The following is a 19,298-nucleotide window of genomic DNA, read 5'->3' on the forward strand; positions in this document are numbered from 1 at the left end:
ACATCCCAGGATACGAAAGGAGGTGCCTATGAGAATAATAGATGCATTGGCTGTCACCTTCCAAAATTTTGAAGGTTCTGAAACAATCTCAGCAAATGAAGGATGGCAAACGTTACCCCACTGGTTAAAATAGGAGAGAGGGAAGAAATCCGGTATTACAAACTGGCTAGCTGGCCTTCAGTATTCGGGAAAATGCTGGTATTTGTCATAATGGATGTGACAACAATATGGTCAGAAAATTCCAATGAATTACACAAAGTCAACATGGATTTATGAAACAGAAATTGTTTGACAAATGTACTGGAGATTTTTGATGACCTAACAAGTAGAATAAAAAATTGATAGCTTAGTGGATGTGGTATAATAGGTTTTTCAAAAAGTTTTCAATGGAATCCAACATAAAAGTTTATTGTGTAAAATCAAGCAGTTGGGATTGGTGGTAATATATTGGCCTGGATTGAGAATTGGTTAGCAGGCAGGAAGTAAAGAGTGGGAACAAATTGATTGTTTTTGGACTGGTAGGCATTGACAAGTTGGGTACAGCAGGGATCAGAGCTTGGATCCCAGCTATTCACAATATATATCAGTATCAAGAATCGAGTGTCATTTAGATTAGATTCCCTACAGTATGGAAACAGGTCCTTCGGCCCAACAAGTCCATACCAACCCTCCAAAAAGTAATCCACCCAGACCCATTCCCCTATCCTATATTTACTCCTGACCTAACACTACGGGCAATTTAGCATGGTCAATTCACTTGACCTGCACTTCTTTGGATTGTGGGAGGAAACCCACGCAGACATGGGGAGAATGTGCAAACTCCACAAGAGTCACCCAAGGCAGGAATCGAACCCAGGTCTCTGGCACTGTGAGGCAGCAGTACTATTCTCTGAGCCACCATGCTGCCCATCATGTTTTCAGGATCTCCGCCAGTAAAAAAACTAGTTGGGAGTGGGAGTGGTGAGCAGGATATAAAGAGGCTTCAGAATGATTTAAACAAGTTGAGTAAGTGGACAAATACATGGCAGTTGTAGTATTATGTGGATAAACGTGAAGTTTTCTACTTCAGTGGGAAAAACATACCAACAGTACTATTTGAATGGTGATAGATGTAAAAATGTTCATGCACAAAGGAATGGCTATCCCTGTACTGAAAGAGTAAGCATGTAATTGCAGTAAACAGGAGACCAAATATTTTGTTGATCTTAATAACAAGAGGATTCAAGTAAAGGAACAGGGTGTCCTTCAGCAGCTTTATAAGGCCTTGGTGAGAGCACATCTGGAGGAGTGTCCAGTTTTGATCTCCTTACCGAAGGAAAGATGCAGGGGATTTCAAGGGCATTAAGTTTGTATGAGATCAGCTGAGTCTGTATTCATTGGAATTTAGAAGATTGAGAGGATTTCATTGAAACATGAAATTCTGATAGACTTGGACATGCTAGTTGCAGGGAGGATGTTTCCTTTGCCAGCTAAATCCAGAATGGTCACAGTCTCAGGATATGGGTAGGCAATTTCAGACTGAGATGAAGAGAAATTTCTTCACTCAGGGGGTCATGAAATGAGGAATTTCCCAGCTCAGAAGGCTGTGGAGGTGAAGTCATTTAATATATTTAACAAAGAAATATATGAATTTGTAGAAGAAAGAAGTGTTGAGGGTTATGTGGAGAGAGTGGGAGTATAGCATCGACTTGAGGATCAGCCATGATTATGCTGATTTAGCAGAATGGGCTCAACAGCTTACAGTTGCGCCTATTTTCCATGGTTCTATATCCACAAAACAAGTGGAAAGGATGATATCAGAACTGGCGCCCACTTCCAGGTACACCATAGAGAACAGAGGGCCATGGATAAAATACCATCCAATGTTACCTCAGGCTTCTGCATACACAGTGGATTGGAGAATTGGTGTTGCAGTATTTGGTGTTGCACTTACAGTATTTCTTCTATGAGTGCCTTCTGAGCCAGAGCCTCTTTCTGGGCGTCCTGCATCCTGCCCTCCATTGCCAACCGAGCACTAATCTGTGCAGCATGGATCTGTAGAACACTGAGGTTTATATGGTCCTTAGCAATGGCACTGAAATATAAAAAAAATTTCTTCAGCTGCACAGGCAGAACAGATGCATGACTAGTGTCAACTTGGTACACACTGGCAGATAGGGGCACAGTGTATTGAATAAATATCTTGAAGAATTTTTGTATCCTTCTCACAACTCACTTTCCAATCTACCTTTACTTCATCGGCAAATTTTAAAATATCACATTTGATCCCTGTCTTCAAATCATTGATACAAACTGAGAGTTATGAGGCCCAAGAACTCATCATGCACATTCTCACTAGTCACGCCTCTCAACCCGAGAATGGCCCGTTTATTCCTCCTCTCAATTTTCTCTCCATTAACCAATATTCAATCCATGCCACCACATTAACCAATCTGTGGTATACAAAGACGGACAGTGCTGTGTGAACAGTATCATAAAGGTAAATGAATAGTAACACACAAGTGCACGACAGCTCACTGACAAGATCAAATTACCGTATACATGGAAGGATCACACTAGTCCAAGGACAATGTCATGCTAGCCTACAGACAAAACTATGCAGGTACACATTCAACAAAAAATAGAAATATGCCGCACATTCTTACACAAGGACTGTGCCACACTGGTACAAGCATAGGACCTTGCTGGATCGGTAAGTGAAGAGTTCTTCAGTGTAATTTCAATGCGATATTTGGGTTAGGCTTTGGGTACAATCAGCAATCCACACACAAAATTAAACAAGCTTTCATTGATGATTTTTTTACTCAACTTTCCATTCAGATATGGGTCTAAATCACTGAATTAAATAAATTGCATTCATAGCATAGTGTCTCAGGAGTCTTCCACAGCCATCCTCTTTCCTTTTTGCTTCAGCCTGAATTCCTTCTGCTTTGTCCTCCAAACATTGTTCTTCCATTCTTTGCTCTGCATCCCCACTTTTGTGGTCCAGACCAACTCCCCCACCTCAAAATATATCAATAATTTATTTTTTTCAGAGGCAAGTGTAAGACACTTTGTTCCAGATGTAATTCAATTTGTCCGTGACTAGGCTTTAAGCAAAACACACTTTATTCGGACACTTGAGCTTTTGGGGAAAAAATCTATCAACTTCAACAGTCAGTTCCAAACCATAATTGAAAGCAAAACTGGAGCTCAAAGCTGTTTACATACTGCTTCTGACGCCTATGTAGCAACACCTCTCTGCAAGCAAAACAGCAGAGAACAAATCTCTTCAAAGCACAGTGCCATCACACAATCTATTCCTCATGATTCTGATACACCCTACCTCTGATCACATCCATGAGGCATTAATTAGTTACATAATGTAAGTGTCATTTGCAACACACAAGCCATCAGTTTACCGAGTCTATACAGGCTCACAGTGAATCTTCTAGTCTGTCCCTCCCCTGTACACTCTTCCTATAGCCCTGACAGTTTATTTTCAAGTCCTCATCAAATTATCTTTTGAAATAGATATCTTTGCATCCAGCATTTATGGGCCGCACAGTGGTTAGCACTGCTGCCTCACAGCGCCAGAGACCCGGGTTCAATTCCCGCCTCAGGCGACTGTGTGTGGAGTTTGCACATTCTCCCCGTGTCTGCGTGGGTTTCCTCCGGGTGCTCTGGTTTCCTCCCACAATCCAAAAATGTGCAGGTTAGATGAATTTGCCATGTTAAATTGCCCATAGTGTTAGATAAAGGGGTAAATGTAGGAGTATGGGTCTGAATGGTATACGCTTTGGAGGGTGGGTGTGGACTTGTTGGGCCAAAGGGTCTGTTTCCATATTGTAAGTAATCTAATCTAATCATTCATTTGGGCATCAAGTCTCAAGTCATGACCAACCATTGTATAAAAAAAACATCCTCACAACTAAAATCATCAAAGTCCAAACATCTGTGTCAGAATAACTGTATCATTAGCTGAGATTAATTTTTCTTGTCTTTCTTATCCAAAACTGTCGTAATCTTTTAAACGTCTAATAAACCTCCTCTCAATCACTTATGTCTTAGCTAAATTTCAATCCTTGGGAATCACTGTGGTAAATCTCCACTGACACCCCCCCCCCGATAGACTTATCTCTCTGAAAGTATGGTGACCTGAGCCGTGTTGCATATTAGGTCCCTTACAATGGAATTTTCCTGGTACTTGTGAATGAGATTTCATTTAACAGCCACTACAATAGTAATTAACATACCAAAACACAGAGGTCACAATACCTACCAAACTAATGCTAACAGCTTATCTTGCGTCAAGCGCAACCTAATATCTATGTTCTATGTTCTAATATCAGTGCATTGTTTATGAAATGTTTTATTCCAGGAAGGAATGAAAACCATAGATAATGTGTAGCAAGGGAACCTGGTCTCATGGCCATTGGCTAAAAGGATTCAGATAATTGATTGACACAGCCAAAATTACCTGCCCTTAGAAATAAGATGTAACAATAACGGCCCAGAGCAGAGGGGAGTTCTTTTCTGCATCATTCTCATCAAGCAGATCTTGTCGGCAGCAGTTCTCATTGGCTGCTCCCCGCAGTCCCCACCAGGCAGATGAGAAATGGACCAGAAGAGAAAGAGTTGAAAAGTGTGGTGCTGGAAAAGCACAGCAGATCAGGCAGCATCCGATGAGCAGGAGAGTTGACATTTTGGGAATAAGCCCTTCATCAGAAATGGGGGGGGTAGTTGGGAAGGTGGATGCAGTTGGGGGGGTTATTGTGATAGGTCAATGGGGAGGCTGGGCAGACAGGTGGGAAGGAGGATGCACAGGTGAACTCTCCCTCCCACTCCAGCAAGGACATGCAAAACCTGGGCTTCCTCCACTGCCAAATCCAAGCCACCAATGTCTGGAGGAAGAACGGCTCATCTTCTGCCTTGGAAACTTTGAGCCACATGGCATCAACATTGACTTCACTAGTTTCTAAATCTCCCCTCCCCCAACTCCATTTCAGATCAAACCCTCTAACTTAGCACTGCCCTCTTGACCTCTGTCACGTGTCCATCTTTCCGCTCCATCTTCCCCCTGCCGACCTACCACAATTACCCCCACCTGCATCCACTTATTGCCATCCCAGCCACCTTCCTTCCTAGCCCCAGCCCTACCCTCCTATTGATCTCTCAGCTCAGCTCCTCCCCCATATTCCTGATGAAACGAATATGCCCAAAATATCAACTCTCCTGCTCCTCAGATGCTGCCTGACATGCATGCTTTTCCAGCACCATCCTTTTAGACTCTAACTCTGCAGCATCAGCACTCCTCACTTTCTCTCAGAAGGAGAAGAGGAAGACCAAGGGAAGAGCTCACTAATTCCTTGGCTAGAGAGCAGGATGCTGTCCCCATCACTTGTACAAGACCAAAGCATTTCACATCAACCCTCTGATATCCGTGCACCATCCCAATTGTCACAGTTGCATTTTTTCTTTATCTAATTAATTAATGGATCATATCTGAACTGCTGCTTCTTAACAGACATAATAAACTCTGAAAATTACTTACACCTCATCAATTGCCTACATTAAATAGCTGCATCACAAACACTCTAAAATCAACAATGAGGGATTTTATCATTATTTTCTCCTGTCTTCAAAGATCAATAATGTCATTAAATCTATATTACCTCTCTCCATTCCTTCTGCTAAAGTGTATCATCTCACAGATTCCTGCATTAAATTCTATCTGACACCTGTTTTGTTAATTCATGTCTTGCTGTAATTGTTGAGAGAGAAAAAACTGCAGATGCTGGAATCTAAAATAGAAAGGCAGGAGGCTGGAAGAAGACAGCATGCCAGGCAGCATCAGGAGGTGCAGAAGTCGACATTTTGGGTGTAACCCTTCCTCAAGACTGAAGTTGACTTCTGCACCACCTGATGCGATCTGGCTTGCTGTGTTCTTCCAGCCTCCTGCCTGTCTACTGTGCTGCAGTTGTTTGGCATCCCAACTCTTTGTCCCTCCTCCAAATTTGCAATCACTGTCAAATTTTGAAGTTTCACCTCTATTCCAATGTCCAAGAATAAATGCATTTGTATATTATTCTAGCACTGATTCCTGGAAATATCACAACTACCATCCAACTGTCTGAAAAACCTCAAATCAATGACTGCTGTCTTCAAGCCAACCTTTGTTCAGGCTGACGAAGATCCTCTTAACCGATGAACCACAATCTTATTGATCAACCTTTTTGCATGTTATCTTGTCAAATGCTGTCTTAAAATTGACATGAACCACATTGACTGGCCTTGTTTTATCAAAATCCTATGTTACAAAAAGATTGAATTTGATAACTCAAATGAAATGTGCCTTTTATAATCCATGCTAGCTCTCCTTAATTAACTCAAATTTGTTGAAGTTGACTGCTAATATTTCCCCTCGTTAATATTTTGAAAACCTAACCCACCACTGATCTTAAGCTAAAATAAAAATAGAAATTGGTGAGCAAGCCCAGCAGGTCTAACAGCATCTGCAGAGGATGAAATTAATATTTTAAGTCCAATATGACTTTAACAGAGCACATTTCAGATATCCAGCATTCACAGTATTAACTGATATTAAACTGATTGGCCTTGAGTCACCAAACCGTGCTCATAAGTGTGTCAATCTGCAACTCTCCACAGTTGGTAGCCGTATCCCGAATCTAGTGTTCCAAGATTTTGATTCAGTGGCAGTGAAGGAACAGTGACATGGCTCCAAGTACAAGACTTTTTCTAATCAACCTGTTCAAAGATACTATTGACATAGAGTCATAGCAATGTGCAGCATGCAAACAAACCCTTTGGTCCAACTCGTCCATGCCAACCAGATATCCCAACCCAACCTAGTCCCATCTGCCATCACCCGGCCCATATCCCTCCAAACCCTTCCTATTCATATACCCATCCAAATGCCTTTTAAATGTTGCAATTGTACCAGCCTCCACCACTTCCTCTGGCAGCTCATTCCATACATAGTGACAATGACTTCTTGTTGGTCCCTCTCCCCTGTGAGAACATTCTGAACCCTCTCTGAGACATCCTTGATCCTGGCACTAGGAAAGCAACACACCATCCTGATTTTTTGCTGCTGGCCACAGAAATGTCTGTCTGTGCCTCGGACTGGAGAGTCCCCTAACACAATTGATCTCTTGGAACCTGACGTACCCCTCGTTGCATTAGAGCCAGTCTCAATACCAGAAACTTGGCTGTTCTTGCTACGTTCCCCTGAGAATCCATCACCCCCAACATTTTCCAAAACAGCATACTTGTTTGAAATGGGTATAGCTATAGAAGGCTCCTGCACTAGCTGCCTACCTCTCTTACCTTTCCTGGAGTGACTCCATCTATGTGACTGCATCTGAGACTCCACCCCCCCCCATAACTGCCATCCATCGCATACTGTTGCTGTTGCAAATTCTGCATCACTTCTAACTGTCTCTCCAACCAATCCATTCGATCTGATAAGATTCGCAACCAACAGCATTTATTGCAGATATAATCTGCAGTAACCCTTAAACTCTCTTTGAACTCCCACATCTGACAAGAAGTGCATATCACTCTACCAAAGGCCATTTTTGCTCCTTCACAATCTATAGACCCAGAAAATAACACCGTCTTATTCCTCTACAAACACTGCCCCAGGTTAAATTAATAGTTATGGCTTATATTTTAAGTTTAATCTCAAAAAAACACAATCAAGAAAGGACCCACTCTACATAGTACTGCAGATTTTCTGTAGGTCGCTCTTAAAAACAATACACTTATCTGCTTCTGTGCTGTGAACCTCACCCAAACAGTTCTCCAAGATCAGTTGTGAATTTCACTGTTTGTTAATTTTCCCAGATGCACTCCGATGTCCAGCGATACATGAATTCAAACAGCAAATAGCAGTAACTGTGCAGGTTCACTGCTGCGTCAGTTTCTCTCTCTCTCTCTCTCCTGTACTTACCTCACATGTGCTTCCTTTGTTTGTTCTTCTCCCTTTTAAATCTGCTGTTGTTTTGACTTTTTTTCCAACGTTCCAAAACAATGCAACAGCAAATAAAACAGTAATTGCTGCTCCTGGAATTCAAGGAAATCGCCTCTAACACCTAAAATACCTCAATAAAGGAGCGGCTATTACAGCCAGAAATTTTTCCCATCCTCCACCTTGGATTACCCAGACTCCATCTCTGAAACAGTTGGAATGGGAATGTACAGGTGGCTAGACTCCCAGGCATCTGCTGCCCATGACCTTGTTATTAGTTCATCTATCTGGCCTATGGGCATCAGTGGCTTGTCCAGCATTTATTGCCCATTCTTCCTTTCTCTTGAGAAGGTGGCAATGAGCTGCCTTCTTGAGCTGCGATAGTTCATTTGTTGTAAGTACACCCATATTGCTGTTAGGGAAGGAAGTTCTAAGATTTTTAACTCTGACAGTGAAGGAACAACAATATATTTCCAAGTAAGGGTGATAAGTGGCTTGAAGGGGAACTTGCACAGGGTGGTGTTCACATGTACTTGCTGCCTTTGTCCATCTAAAGAGAAGTTGCTGTGGTTTGGAGGATGCTAAGGAGCCTTAGTAAATTTCTGCAGTACATTTTATAGATGGTATACATGCTGTTACAGTGTGAAGTGAATGAATGTTTGTGAATGTGATGCCAATAAAGGATTTTTTGTTCCTGATGGTGTCAAGCTTTGAGTGTTTTTGGATCTGCATCCATCCAAACAAGTGGGGAGCATTCCATCACATTCCTGATTTGTGCCTTGTAGATAATGGACAGGCTTTGGGAAATCAGGAAGTGAATTACTTGCTGCAGGGCTCCTAGCCAAAGATGTGCTCTTGTAGTCACTCTATTTATGTGGAAAATCTGATTGAGATTCTGGTCAATCTAAACTCACAGGATGTTGATAGTGCCATGAAGGTTTTTTGCCACTTGTCATGCCAAACCTGGACATTCTTCAGGATTTGCTACATTTGGAAATGGACTGCATCAATATGAGGAGTTGTTAATGGTGCTAAACATTATGTGGTCGTAGAATCCCTACAATATGGAAGCAGGCCATTCAGCCCATTGAGTTAACACTGTCCTTGCAAAGAGCATCCCACTCAGACCCAGACCACGCTCCCCCAACCACCCTATCCCTGTAACTCCATTTCCCATGGTTAATTCACCTAGCTTTCAAATCCCTGGACACTATTTAGCATGACCAATCCACCTAACCTACACAGCTTTGCACTGTGCAAGGAAACCAGAGCACCTGAAGGAATTTCACACAGACACAGGGAGAATGTGCAAATGCCACATAGACAGTCGCCCAAAGAATCAAACCCTGACGTGGTGGGGCAGCAATGTTAACCACTGAGCCACCGTGCCACATCAAATCCCTTATGCAAATCCAAGTACAGCAATCAGAAAGTAGTCATCAGTGAGCATCATCACTTCTGATCTTATGATGGAGCAGCTAAAGATGGTTGGGCCAAGGTCACTCCCCAGAGGAATTAATGCAAAGTGCCCTGGAGCTGAGATGACTGACCTCCAACAACCACAACTATTTTCCATTTTACCAAGTATGACTCCAACCAGTTTGTTGGGGGCTCTTGATGCCACACTCGGTTAAATGCGGCCTTTATCAGGGTAATTTCTCCCAACTCCCCTGCGGAATTCATCTCTTTGCCCAGGTTTAAACCAAGGCTATAATAAGGTCAGGAGCTGAGTGGCCCTGGCAGAACCCAAACTGGGCATCACTGAGCAGGTTATTGCTGAGCAGGTGCTGTTTGACAGCACTGTTGATGACACCTTCCATCACTTTATTGATGATGGAGGATTGATGAATAGGATGGTAATTGATTGGCTTGGATATGTTCTGCTTTTTTATGCACAGAATATATCTGTGCAATTTTCCACATTGTCAGGTAGTTGCCAGTGTTGCAATGTACTGGAATATGGCAAATTCTGTAAAAACAAATTTTGTGTAAATTAAGGAGTGGAGCATGGATTTCGAAAGGAAAAATAATGCTTCCTTTACTTGTTGAATGTTGTACCTGGACTTGCATTAGGAATTTGATTAAGTGCCACACAATAGACTTGCGAAGGAAGTTATAAGTCTTGGTATAAAATGGACAAGAGCAACATGATTACAAAACTGGCTGAGTGATAGGAAACAGAGAGTAATAGTCAATGGATATTTTTCAGGCTGGAGGAAGGTTTGTTGTGGAGTTCTGCAGGGGTCAGTATTGGCCCCTTTGCTTTTGATGGATATATAAATGATTTGGATCTTGGCATATGGGGACAACTGCAAACACTACAGATGATACACAACTTGGAAAAATTTATGCAGCACAGTGCAGAATTCCAAAAGGCATTGACAAGTCATTGGAGTGGGCGTATAGGTGGTAGATAAAGTTCAATACAGAGAAACCGAGTGATGCATTGTGATGTAAAGCACGTAGAGCAGTAGCAAAATCTGTGCAACAAACTCCCATCAAAGCAGCCTCAGTACCTGATGCACTTGTGGTGAGGTACAAACAGTGCTGCATATTCCCGTGTCACATTGACAGACCAAGTAATGGTCATCTTAAACTCAGCAAATGAAACTACTGCTTGGTTTAGAGTTATAGAGATCTACCACACAGAAAAAAGGCCCATCAACCCACTGAGTCTGCATCACCAAACTACTCTAAAAGCAGAAACTGCTGCAGTGCTGAAGAACAACCATGAGTGGAATCAAAATGTTAACTCTGTGCTCTCTTTACACATGCTGCCAGACCTTCTGAGTTTCTCCAGCAATTTCTGTTTTTGTTTGCTTCAAATCCAGCATCTCCGGTTCTTTTTTCTTATTCACTTTTTCTTATTCTAATCCCACTTTCCATCACTTGGCCCATAGATTTGTATGTCCTGACATTGCAAGTGCACATCTAAATACTTCTTAAGTGTTATGAGGGTTTCTGCCCCACCACCCTTACATGAAGTGAGTTCCAAATTCCCAACATCCTCTGGGTTCAAAAACTTCACTCACATCCCCCCTAAATCTTCTGTCCCTTTGCTTAAATCTATGATTCCAGTCATTTACCCCCCACCAAGGGGAAAAGTTTCTCTGTCTATGCATCTCAGTCCTGGCCCTCACTTTATACTCTCTGATCCAAGGAAAACAACCCAAAATCCAGAGACGTGCAGGTTGGGTGGATTGGCTATGCTAAATTACCCAGTAGTAACCAGGGATGCGCAGGCTAGATGGATTAACCATTGGAAATGCAGGGTTACACAGATGGGGAGGGGTAGGATGCTCTTCGGAGGGTTGGTGTAAACTTAATGGGCCAAACAGCCTGCTTCCACATGATAGGGATTCTATAAATCGATCTCACTTCATGATTAAAATTCTAAGTCTCCGCATCTTCTTCAGTGCTATCACATTCCTCCTATAATATGGATTTTAGAACCACACACAACACTCTAACTGTGGTCTACCCAGTGTTTGATATAGTTCCAGCATCATCTCCTTGCTCTTAGACTCTATGCTTCAGCTAATAAAAACAAATATCCCATACACCTTTTTAATCACTTTACCTACCTGTCCCACTACGTCTCAAAGGACCAGTGGACATGCACACCAAGGTCCATCAGATCATCAAAGCTTCCCAGGGTCCTACCGTTCTTCATGTTTTGGGGGTTGAATTTGCTAATAAAAAAAATGGAAAACTAGCTCTTCTGGACAGTTCCAGGTGGCAGAAACAGAAATCAGCAGATTTGGCAGCATCTGATAAACAGTCATCAGACTTGAAACATTAACTCTAATTCTTCCCATAGACGCTGCCAGACCTGCTGAATTTCACCAGTAATATTTGTTTTTGTTTCAGATCTCCAACATCTGCAGTTCTTTGTTTTATTTTAATGCCTGGTTACCTGTGTTTCGTTGTTGGCTGCTCCTGAGTGATAATTCTGTGGACACATTGACCATCAGGGAGCCTGAAGCCAATTTGAACTTGAAAGGGAAGAGCGGTCTTCTCTTGAATTTCTGAAGAGGAAAGATAATTGAAATCCTGCAAATTCTAACATATCAGAAACATCTCATTGGCTTTTGTGTGTTTTTTTTATTTCAGTTAAAATTCAGACATTAGTTGTTAATCAAATGAACTTAGATCAAACTGAGTTTCGTGGTTCAATTTGCTGCAAACTGTTTCTGGCTAAATGATAAGATTTATTATTTCTGAATGAGTTCAGTGTTTTGTCATTGCACCTTAGTCATTTCACAAAAGTGTTACATGCCAGAGGATCTTCTTATATAGTATTGTTTGGCTGAATGTTACTTTTGTAAGCAGCAACAAATTTTTTGGAGGGTTTTCCACTGCAAGCTTGACCAAGATTTCTTGCCATCTCATACTAAACACATCTCATTATCTACTTGCCTGACCTCGTGGTGTCCCACACATTCAATGCTAGAGCCATTTTACCATGCACCATCCCCAAAACAACCTTCAACTCACCAGGTATCCACCAACAGGCCAGCATCCCTGACACTCAGATGAGCACCCACATTCCAGACCTGCCCTTCCTGTTCACGGGAGAAGAGGAAGATGGTGCCACAATTCTCTGACAGGGACCTGGAGATGCTGGGGGATGGGATGCTGCAAATGAGGGGTGCCCTCTTCCCAGAGAACTGGCAGAGGAAGCCACAACACTAGATCCTAGTCTAATCTGAGTTCACCACTCAGACCCACGCCATCTCAATTGTGTCAGGGAATGGCCAGCAGAGGCACATGGTCAATGACCAGGGTGAGTGCCACCATTTTCTGCCAGGGTAAATGCCATCATTTTCCCTGATCAGATGGACTACACCCCAGAGTTCCAAAGGCGACAGTTAAGAAGATTAAAAAGGCATTGGTGGTGATCATTCAGGAATCACTGGAGTCAGTGAGGGTCAAAGAGGATTTGAAAATTATACTGTAACACCTCTGGTTAAGGAAGGAAGGAGGCAGAAGACAGGAAACTATACAGTGGTTGGCCTGAGTCAGCACAGCTTCATCAAGAGGAGATCATGCCTGAGAAATCTGAGGAAGTAATGAGCAAGTTTGACAAAGGAGAGCCAGTGGATGTGGTCTATCTGGATATCCAGAAGGCTTCTGAGAAGAAGCCACAGAGGAAGCTGCAAAATAAGACAAGAGCCCATGGTGTTAGGGGCAAAGTACTGGTGTAAATAGAGGATGGGATGACTGGCAGAAGGCAGAGAGTGGAGATAAAGGAATCTTTTTCAGAATGGCAGCCAGTAACTAATTGAGCTCTGCTGGTGTCAATTTTAGGACCACAACTATTCATGTTATACATTAATGATCTCAATGAAGCAACTGAGGGTATTGTTGCTAAGTTTTCAGATGATACAGAGATTGATGGCGTGACAGGTAGTGTTGAAGAAGCAGGGAGGCTACAGATAAACTTGATTCAAGTGTGGCGCTGGAAAAGCACAGCCGGTCGGGCAACATCTGAAGAGCGGGACAGTCGGCGTTCTGGGCATAAGCTCTTCTTCAGGAATGTGGAGGGTGGGTCTGTGAAGGGGGCTGAGGCAAATAAGAGGGTAGGGGTGGAGGGGAGATGTAACTGGAAAGGCAACAGGTGAATGCAGGTAGGTGATTGTGGTAGCTTGGTGGGGAGGGTGGTGCCAACAGGTGGGAAGATACACAGCTAAGACAGTTCAATAGGGTGGTGCCAGGTTGAAGGGTTGGATCTGGGATGAGGTGGGTGGAGGGGAGATTTGGATACCACTGAAGTTGATGTTGATGCAGTGTGCTTGAATGGTCCCAAGGCAGAAGATGAAGTGTCCTTTCTCTAGTTCCCAAGGTGGAAGATGAACTTGGAAAGATAACTGAAGTGGGAAATGGAATACAATGTGGGAAATTGCAACGTTATGCAATTTGTAGGAAGAATAGAGTCATTGACTATTTTTTAAATAGGGAAAGACTTTGAAAATTTGAAACAAAAAGTGACTTGGGAGTCCTAATTCAGGATTCTCTTCAGGTTAACATGCAGGTTTAGTTGGCAGTTAGGAAGGCAAATGCAATGCCTGCATTCATTTCAAGAGGGCGAGAACACAAGAATAAAGATGTACTGCTGAGGATATACAAAGCTCTTGTCAGAAAGCATTTGGAATATTGTGAGTAGTTTTGGGCCTCGTGTCGAAGGAAAGATGTGCTGGTCTTGCAGGGTGTCCAGAGGAGGTTCACAAAAACAATCCTGGGAATGAAGTGCTCGTCATAAGAGGAGTGGCTGAGGACTCTGGGTCTGCACTCGATGGAGTTTAGAAGGATGAGGGAAGGAATCTGATTGAAATTTACAGAATACTGATAATACTACTGGATAGTGTGGAACAGGAGAACATGTTTCCATTAGTAGGAGACTCTGAGATTCGAGGGCACAACCTCAGTGAAAAGGACAAGCCTGTAGAACTGAGGCAATGAAGAATTTCTTCAGCCAGAGAATGGTGAATCTGTGGAAATCATTGCGGTAGAGGGTTGTGGGGGCGAAGCCGTTGAATGTCCTAGATAAGTTCTTGATTGGTAAGGAGATCAAGTGTCACAGGATACAAGATGGCAGAAGAATGGGGTTGAGAAACACATCAGCCATGATCGAATGGCAAAACAGATTTGATGGACTGAATGGCCTTATTCTGCTCCAATATCTTATAGTCTTATGCCTCACTTCATATCTCTACCAGATGAATCATGGATCAATGTCTGTGTTGAGAGGCTGAGGAAGCATCTCAAAGTAAGAGGAACAAGGTGTATCGAGGAATATCAGTCCCTCCTGAAACCAACGACCACTCATTCTACAACATTCCTGTTCTTTTCCTGGTTGCTATGTCCAAAGGTGTTGCTTTGAAAGAGATGTGTAGCAAACACTGTAAGCCAATATATCAGAAGGCCAAGGATTTGGGATCTACAGGTCCATGTCCAGTGCAGTGCGTGGCTGTGTGTAATATCGTTCCCTTTAAAAAGGCCTCACTTGCCCTGTCCATTCTGAATGTGGTCACCGCCATTTTCTTCCCATGCTTTCAATTTCCAACATCTCACCAATGAATTTTTTAAAATGACTATTGTCATTTGGGATTATGGTCAGCATGAACTGGTTGGGCTGAAGAGTCTATTTCCCTGCTGTGACTCTTTGTTGATGAGCAAAGCTGCTTTGCCCAATGTCACCTGCACTCTGTTGAAACCCTTCAGCTGTTACGGTCACATTTTTAATAAAAAACCAGAACTTGAAAAGCAATTTGGTTACCAAGTCTTACATTGTGATGCTGAGAATGTTAACACCTCATAACACGGGGATCCCCACCTTACTGCAGTCTTTGCTGAGATGTCAAATGTGATCGATTCATCTGCTTTTCTATAAGATGCAGCAGTCACCAGATGACGGCATTCCCAGGAATCTGACTGATATTCTTTATTCATTTGTGAAACTTGGGCATCACTGGCTGGCCAGCACTGATAAACCATCCTTATTTGCCCTTGAGACGGTGGAGATGAGCTGCCTTCTTGAATCACTGCAGTCCACTTGCTGTGGGTTGACCCACAAAGCCAGTAGGGATGGAATTCCAGTATTTTGACCCAACAACTGTGAAGGAACTGTGGAATATTTCCAAGTCAGGATGGTGAGTGGCTTGGAGGGAAACTTGAAAGTGATGGTGTTCCCAAGTATGTGCTGCACTTGTCCTTCTAGATGGAAGTGGTCATGGACTTGGAAGATGCTATCTAAGGATCTTTGGTGAATTTGTGCAGTGCATCTTGTAGATAGTACACACTGCTGCTACTGAGCGCCGGTGGTGGAGGGATTGAATATTTGTTGGTGTGGTGCCAATCAAGCGGGTTGCTTTGTCCTGGATGGTGTCAAGCTTCTCGAGTGTTGTTAGAGTTGCACCCACCCAGATAAGTAGGGAGTATTCAATCACACTCCTTGACTTGTGCCTTGTAGATGGTGGATAGAATTTGAGGTGTCAGGAGGTGAACAGAAATGTTCTTTGCTTGCCTGATGCTGCCTGTTCCATTAAACTTGAGAACTGTCTTTAACTGCATAGGCAAAGAGACAAGGAAAGAACATTGCAGGCAGGTGACCATGGATACTGGTCATCATGCAGTAGGTAATATGGCTGTCCTGTTATCACATAGTAAAGATACTCTGTTTACATGCATCTCTTCCTAACATTCTCATATCGTTGACATACCTATATATTCCACAGGAGCAAGTAATATCTTATGTGATGTATCCTGCTTAATCAATACTGCATCCTGTTAGTTCAAGCTCAGAAAGGTGTGTAAATATCTTGGTTTGTGCCCTGAAATAATATAAATAGGTGGTCTTGTCTAGAAATGTTCAAAGGTGTTGGCTCAGTCTCTGAAAGATTTGAAAATATGTGCTTTTGAGTTCTGAAAGTGCATACATTTAATAGTTTAATAAGAAACCAACTTATCCAAAAATACATCTTGGCACAGTAACTACTCTACAAGAAATGTCAGAGAGTTGTGAAAGCAGCCCTGTCTTAAAACAAGCCAGTCTTCCTTCCATTGATTCGGTCTACATTCCTGCTGCTTTAGGAAAGCAGCCAACATAATCAAAGACTCCTTCCATCCCAGTTACATACTCTTTCACCCTCTTCCGGTCAGGCAGAAGAAAGAAAAATTTGAAAACATGCACCAACAATTCCAAGAACAGCTTCTTCTTTGCAGTTATCAGAATTTTGAATGGACCTCTCAAATACTGAAGTTGATTTTTCTCTCTAGCTACAACACTATACTCTGCACTTTGTTCTATTCTCCTGATGTACTTACCCAAGTATGATTTGCTTGGAAAGCACACACAACGATAAGAAAGGTGATAAGGACAAGCCAGGGAATATAGACCAGTGAGCTTGACCTCGGTGGTGGGCAAGTTAAACATAGAAAAATACAGCGCAGTACAGGCCCTTCGGCTCTCGATGTTGCGCCGACCAAAGTCTACCTAACCTACACTAGCCCAATAACCTCCATATGCTTATCCAATGCCCGCTTAAATGACCATAAAGAGGGAGAGTTCACCACTGCTACTGGCAGGGCATTCCAACGAACACTCAACCCGCTGAGTAAAGAATCTCAAGTTATTGGAGGGAATCCTGAGGGACAGGATGTACATGTATTTGGAAAGGCAAGGACTGTTTCAGGATAGTTTAACATGGCTTTGTGCGTGGGAAATCATGTTTCACACACTTGATTGAGTTTTGTAAAGAAGTAACAAAGAAAATTTACACGGGCAAAGCGGCAGATGTGATCTATGGACTTCAGTAAGGCGTTCGAAAAGATTCCCCATGGGAGACTGATGAACAAGGTTAGATCACATGGAATACAGGGAGAACTCGCTGTTTGGGTACAGAAGTAGCTCAAAGGTAGAAGACAGAGGGTGGTGGCGGAGGGTTGTTTTTCAGACTGGAAGCCTGTGACCAGTGGAGTGCCACAAGGATCAGTGCTGGGTCCACTACTTTTCGTCACTTATATAAATGATTTGGCTGTGAGCATAAGAAGAATAATTAGTAAGTTTGCTGGTGACACCAAAATTGGAGGTGTAGTGGACAGCGAAGAAGATTACCTCAGATTACAACAGGATCTTGATCAGATGGACCAATGGGTTGAGAAATGGCAGATGGAGTTTAATTCAGATAAATGCGAGGTACTGCATTTTGGGAAAGCAAATCTTAAATAGGACTTATACACTTAATGGTCAGGTCCTAGGGAGTGTTGCTGAACAAAGAAACCTTAGAGTGCAGGTTCATAGCTCCTTGAAAGTGGAGTCACAGGTAGATAGGATAGTGAAGAAGGCGTTTGGTATGCTTTCCTTTATTGGTCAGAGTATTGAGTACAGGAGTTGGGAGGTCATGTTGCGGCTGTACAGGACATTGGTTAGGCCACTGTTGGAATATTGTGTGCAATTCTGGTCTCCTTCTTATCGGAAAGATGTTGTGAAACTTGAAAGGGTTCAGAAAAGATTTACAAGGATGTTGCCGGGGTGGAGGATTTGAGCTAAAGGGAGAGGTTCAATAGGCTAGGGCTGTTTTCCCTGGAGCACTGGATGTTGAGGGGTGATCTTATAAGGGTTTATAAAAATATGAGGGGGATGGATAGGATAAATAGACAAAGTCTTTTCCCTGGGACTGGGGAGTCCAGAACTGGAGGGCAAAGGTTTTGGGTGAGAGGGGAAAGATATAAAAGAGACCTAGGGGCAACTTTTTCTCTCAGAGGGTAGTACATGTATGGAATGAGCTGTCAGAGGAAATGGTGGACGCTAGTACAATTGCAACATTTAAAAGGCATCAGGATGGGTATATGAATAGGAAAGGTTTGGAGAGATGTTGGCCAGGTGCTGACAGGTGGGACTAGATTGGTCTATCTGGTTGGCATGGACGAGTTGGACCAAAGGGTCTGTTTCCGTGCTATATATCTCTAGGACTGTATAATACTTTTCATTGTATCATGGTACATGTGCCAAAAGTAAAGCAAATCAAACAGCTGCAGACACTATAGACAGCATCTGTCACAGACACGAAATTATCCTCATCCTTCTCAGCTGCTTGACCTCTTCAACCAGTCTTGTAGGGAGAGGAAGATATCAGACATGAAGCATAAAGACATCATGTCTGCAATGAAACAAACCTGGTTGGTTTTCACACCAATGATACTAATCAGAGCTGGCGCAATGAAGGTGATAGATTCGACAGTGAGGATACTTTGTCCCATTTCATTGCAGCAACGACGTTGCAATCCATCACATCTAATCATCACACTGATGAAGGTGGAATACCAGGTACTCTGCAGAGCACACAGCGTTAGACTAGGCCACAACGCTGATGGCTCTAAATATCCCTTGAACAGCCAATTAACTGATACTCACGCTCAAGCTTTGAATCTTTTATTCCAAATTCAAAGGTGATCTCCATGTCTCTAACCACGTTTCCAACGTGTTTCACACTTTTACTGCTCATGTCATCTTCATATTTAAAGTACCTTCACAGGACAGAATAGTTAGGGTCAGGAATGGCATCAATCATAAATGAGAAATTAAAAAATAAGATCTTTCCCACTCAGTCCGATTCCTGGCCTGGGTCTCCCCCACTCAGTCCAACTCCGCAGCGATGTCAACCCTCCACTGATTCTTAAGTGGTCAGAAAGCATTTTATAATGTTGCCTTTGATTTTCCTTTGAATGAAATGGCTTCATACGGGGCACAGTGGTATCAGAAGAACCAAGGGTAGCCTCTAGCACACCACAATATAGACACTCCTCAGCCTGAATGTGTTGTGAT

General features: G+C 42.7%; 1 protein-coding gene across 2 annotated transcripts in view; it reads right to left on the reverse strand.

Annotated features, from left to right (window-relative positions):
• Positions 1 to 19,298, reverse strand: part of LOC132831146 (circularly permutated Ras protein 1-like) — a 109,458-nt gene that overhangs the window by 29,111 nt on the left and 61,049 nt on the right. For both annotated transcript variants that reach the window (XM_060849145.1, XM_060849146.1), the window contains exons 16-18: positions 18,888 to 19,000; positions 11,889 to 12,000; positions 1,934 to 2,074 (exon numbers count right to left, since the gene is read on the reverse strand). In XM_060849145.1, the coding sequence (XP_060705128.1) occupies positions 1,934 to 2,074; positions 11,889 to 12,000; positions 18,888 to 19,000 (366 nt within the window). The remainder of the gene's footprint in view (positions 1 to 1,933; positions 2,075 to 11,888; positions 12,001 to 18,887; positions 19,001 to 19,298) is intronic.

Source organism: Hemiscyllium ocellatum, chromosome 33 (genome assembly GCF_020745735.1).
Source record: "Hemiscyllium ocellatum isolate sHemOce1 chromosome 33, sHemOce1.pat.X.cur, whole genome shotgun sequence".
Classification (NCBI taxonomy): Eukaryota; Metazoa; Chordata; class Chondrichthyes; order Orectolobiformes; family Hemiscylliidae; genus Hemiscyllium; species Hemiscyllium ocellatum.